The 4,513-nt window shown below is 53.1% G+C and overlaps 1 protein-coding gene across 1 annotated transcript in view; it reads right to left on the bottom strand.

The window, feature by feature from the left end:
- Positions 1 to 3,468: 3,468 nt before the first annotated feature.
- LOC106581340 (phosphatidylinositol 3,4,5-trisphosphate 5-phosphatase 2A) overlaps positions 3,469 to 4,513 on the bottom strand; it is a 115,121-nt gene continuing 114,076 nt past the window's right edge. The window contains exons 26-27 of the mRNA XM_045704004.1: positions 4,059 to 4,192; positions 3,469 to 3,962 (exon numbers count right to left, since the gene is read on the bottom strand). Coding sequence (XP_045559960.1) covers positions 3,872 to 3,962; positions 4,059 to 4,192 — 225 coding nt within the window. The 3' untranslated portion in view covers positions 3,469 to 3,871. The remainder of the gene's footprint in view (positions 3,963 to 4,058; positions 4,193 to 4,513) is intronic.

Genomic DNA, 4,513 nt, shown 5'->3' with positions numbered 1-4,513 from the left:
TGTAATCTGATTACAATATTTTTGCTTGTAACGGATTACAGTTACCGTTACATGTAATCTGTTACTCCCCAACCCTGAGGACAAGGCACTGGAGAATGGGAGAGAGGGGATAGAGAAGGAATGGGAGAGAGGGGGTAGAGAAGGAATGGGAGAGAGGGGTAGAGAGGAAGGAATGGAGAGAAGGGGTAGAGAGGAAGGAATGGGAGAGAGGGGTTAGAGGAGATGGACTGGGAGAGAGGGGGTTGAGAGGAAGGAATGGGAGAGAGGGGGTAGAGGAGAAGGACTGGGAGAGAGGGGCTAGAGGAGAAGGAATGGGAGAGAGGGGCTAGAGGAGATGGAATGGGAGAGAGGGGCTAGAGGAGATGGATTGGGAGAGAGGGGGTAGAGGAGATGGATTGGGAGAGAGGGGGTAGAGGAGATGGACTGGGAGAGAGGGGTAGAGGAGATGGACTGGGAGAGAGGGGGTAGAGGAGATGGAATGGGAGAGAGGGGGTAGAGGAGATGGAATGGGAGAGAGGGGGTAGAGGAGATGGAATGGGAGAGAGGGGGTAGAGGAGATGGACTGGGAGAGAGGGGGTAGAGGAGATGGACTGGGAGAGAGGGGGTAGAGGAGATGGACTGGGAGAGAGGGGGTAGAGGAGATGGACTGGGAGAGAGGGGGTAGAGGAGAAGGACTGGGAGAGAGGGGGTAGAGGAGATGGACTGGGAGAGAGGGGGTAGAGGAGATGGACTGGGAGAGAGGGGGTAGAGGAGATGGAATGGGAGAGAGGGGGTAGAGGAGATGGAATGGGAGAGAGGGGGTAGAGGAGATGGAATGGGAGAGAGGGGGGTAGAGGAGATGGAATGGGAGAGAGGGGGTAGAGGAGATGGAATGGGAGAGAGGGGGTAGAGGAGATGGAATGGGAGAGAGGGGGTAGAGGAGATGGAATGGGAGAGAGGGGGTAGAGGAGATGGAATGGGAGAGAGGGGGTAGAGGAGATGGAATGGGAGAGAGGGGCTAGAGGAGATGGAATGGGAGAGAGGGGGTAGAGGAGATGGACTGGGAGAGAGGGGGTAGAGGAGATGGAATGGGAGAGAGGGGCTAGAGGAGATGGAATGGGAGAGAGGGGGTAGAGGAGATGGAATGGGAGAGAGGGGCTAGAGGAGATGGAATGGGAGAGAGGGGTAGAGGAGATGGAATGGGAGAGAGGGGGTAGAGGAGATGGAATGGGAGAGAGGGGGTAGAGGAGATGGAATGGGAGAGAGGGGGTAGAGGAGATGGAATGGGAGAGAGGGGGTAGAGGAGATGGAATGGGAGAGAGGGGGTAGAGGAGATGGAATGGGAGAGAGGGGGTAGAGGAGATGGAATGGGAGAGAGGGGGTAGAGGAGATGGAATGGGAGAGAGGGGGTAGAGGAGATGGAATGGGAGAGAGGGGGTAGAGGAGATGGAATGGGAGAGAGGGGGTAGAGGAGATGGAATGGGAGAGAGGGGGTAGAGGAGATGGAATGGGAGAGAGGGGGTAGAGGAGATGGAATGGGAGAGAGGGGGTAGAGGAGAAGGAATGGGAGAGAGGGGGTAGAGGAGATGGAATGGGAGAGAGGGGGTAGAGGAGAAGGAAATGGGAGGGGCTACTTTATGCTAAAGATTAAACAACTTGTGACATCATCAGATAAACACTTAATTCTATCACGTTTCTCCTGTTTCCACTCATTCCTCATTTTTTACAACAGTCAAAGAACGTCAACATATACATTTATATAAAACATAATCATGAACGTTAAAGTATAATGTTAAAAACAGTCCTTTATATGACTTGGTGTGTCTTCAGTTTTTATCCTGTGTTCCTACTGAGGTTGCCAGGACAACAGCACCACCATGTGGTGAGGTGAACAACCAGCAGCCTGTGGTGTCTGCCAGTGTGTCTCAGTCAGGATCCTGGGGTCCCACTGTGTGTAGGCTGGACTTCCCTCTAGCTCAGCATCAATAAGACAATAATTAGTACATGGACAACTGCATGATGGATACAGTAGTTTGTGCTACTGAAGGAATGGGGCCTTGGACCCCAGCACGGATCAATAAAACATGTGTTGAGAAGAGGTTCAGTCACACTGACAGAGGAAGGCCTTAGTGCTGGTGTGGTTCCTTCCATTCATCTCTGAAACATAAAACGTGCACACTACACTACATTGATGGAAGCTAAACTCTATCTGCAAAATTAAAGCTGAAAATAAAGTACTTAAAAAAAAGAAAAGAACATAACAAATACTAAAACATAAAACATAAAACATGCTCACTAAAAAACACTGAACCAGTGAACACATAATCATGCTGATAATCCTATTCATGAGCGGAATAAGAGCAATAATGATAAACTCAGTTCTCGCAAGCTGTTTTCCTGGCTGAGGCTGGTGATGTCACCCCAGAAAAACTCACTCCTCTCAGTCGCAGCCTGATGATGCCACTGAATGACTCCTCCATCCCAGGAGCCGAATGGTTTCTGAGGGCGAGGAGTGTTGGGATAGGGGTCTGTTAGGGGGTGGGGGGACAGGGGTCTGTTAGGGGGGCGAGGAGTGTTGGGATAGGGGTCTGTTAGGGGGTGGGGGGATAGGGGTCTGTTAGGGGGTGGGGGATAGGGGTCTGTTAGGGGGCGAGGAGTGTTGGGATAGGGGTCTGTTAGGGGGTGGGGGATAGGGGTCTGTTAGGGGGCGAGGAGTGTTGGGATAGGGGTCTGTTAGGGGCGAGGAGTGTTGGGATAGGGGTCTATTAGGGGGTGGGGGTGTTGGGATAGGGGTCTGTTAGGGGCGAGGAGTGTTGGGATAGGGGTCTGTTAGGGGGTGGGGGTGTTGGGATAGGGGTCTGTTAGGGGGTGTTGGGATAGGGGTCTGTTAGGGGGTGTTGGGATAGGGGTCTGTTAGGGGGTGGGGGTTTGGGATAGGGGTCTGTTAGGGGGTGGGGGTGTTGGGATAGGGGTCTGTTAGGGGGGTGATGGACAGGGGTCTGTTAGGGGGTGTTGGACAGGGGTCTGTTAGGGGGTGGTGGATAGGGGTCTGTTAGGGGGTGTTGGACAGGGGTCTGTTAGGGGGTGTTGGACAGGGGTCTGTTAGGGGGTGGGGGGATAGGGGTCTGTTAGGGGGTGTTGGACAGGGGTCTGTTAGGGGGTGTTGGACAGGGGTCTGTTAGGGGGTGGGGGGATAGGGGTCTGTTAGGGGGGTGTTGGACAGGGGTCTGTTAGGGGGTGTTGGACAGGGGTCTGTTAGGGGGTGGGGGATAGGGGTCTGTTAGGGGGGTGTTGGACAGGGGTCTGTTAGGGGGTGGGGGGTGTTGGATAGGGGTCTGTTAGGGGGTGGGGGGATAGGGATCTGTTAGGGGGTGGGGGGACAGGGGTCTGTTAGGGGGTGGGGGTGTTGGATAGGGGTCTGTTAGGGGGTGGGGGGATAGGGGTCTGTTAGGGGGTGGGGGATAGGGGTCTGTTAGGGGGTGGGGGGATAGGGGTCTGTTAGGGGGTGTTGGACAGGGGTCTGTTAGGGGGGTGTTGGACAGGGGTCTGTTAGGGGGGTGTTGGACAGGGGTCTGTTAGGGGGGTAGCAGGGTAGAGGACCATGTTGTGATGCTTAACAAAGGACTGAAAGGTTTGTACTGTTTAAATAAAGCTGGCTAACACAACAGCCACAGTTATAATAACATAGACACTAACACACAGCACAATAAATGAAAATAAAAAAAGGACGTTTGATAAATCAGTTTGTCAACAAAAAGTATAATGGAGGGAGTGAAATTTCTCTCACAAGGCACAGTCTGGCATGGATTAGCACGTCTCAGCTAGGTTCAGCTGGGTTTGGGCCAGCATGGCCCAGTATGGATCGGTTCGGACCGGTTCAGAGCAGTTCAGCTCACTTCTGCTGTCTCAGGCTCTCCAGCAGAATCCTTTTATGGGCGGGATCTAGAACGCCCGCCTCCTCCAGGTCCTCCTCTGTGATGTCACTGAGAAGGAAGAACATGATTGGATGAGATTCATGAAGTGACATGTTTGATGTTATATTAAGGCCATATTATCTGATTGGAAGAGAGAGCGTGTACCTGAGGAACTCCAGGTCGTCCCAGCCGTTGTGTAGCAGTCCCTCCTCATAGCGCTCCAGGTCCAGACTCTGTAGCCACTCTCCCACAGACGACTCTCCCACGGACAGAGACGAGCTACTGCTTCCCCACAGCGCCTACACACACACACACACACACACACACACACACACACACACTCAAAATAACAACCTATTCCCAACATGAACACTTCTCTTTATGTTTTATTCATAGTCCACACACACACACGTACACCCCCATACACACACACACCCATACACACACACACCCACACGTACACCCCCATACACACACACACACCCATACACACACACACCCACACGTACACCCCCATACACACACGTACACCCCCATACACCCATACACACACACGTACACCCCATACACACACGTACACCCCCATACACACACACACCCACACACACACGTACACCCCT

Source organism: Salmo salar, chromosome ssa20 (genome assembly GCF_905237065.1).
Source record: "Salmo salar chromosome ssa20, Ssal_v3.1, whole genome shotgun sequence".
In the NCBI taxonomy this organism is placed as follows: domain Eukaryota; kingdom Metazoa; phylum Chordata; class Actinopteri; order Salmoniformes; family Salmonidae; genus Salmo; species Salmo salar.
Note: the sequence above shows the minus strand (reverse complement) of the source record. Positions and strands in the feature narration are given on the sequence as shown.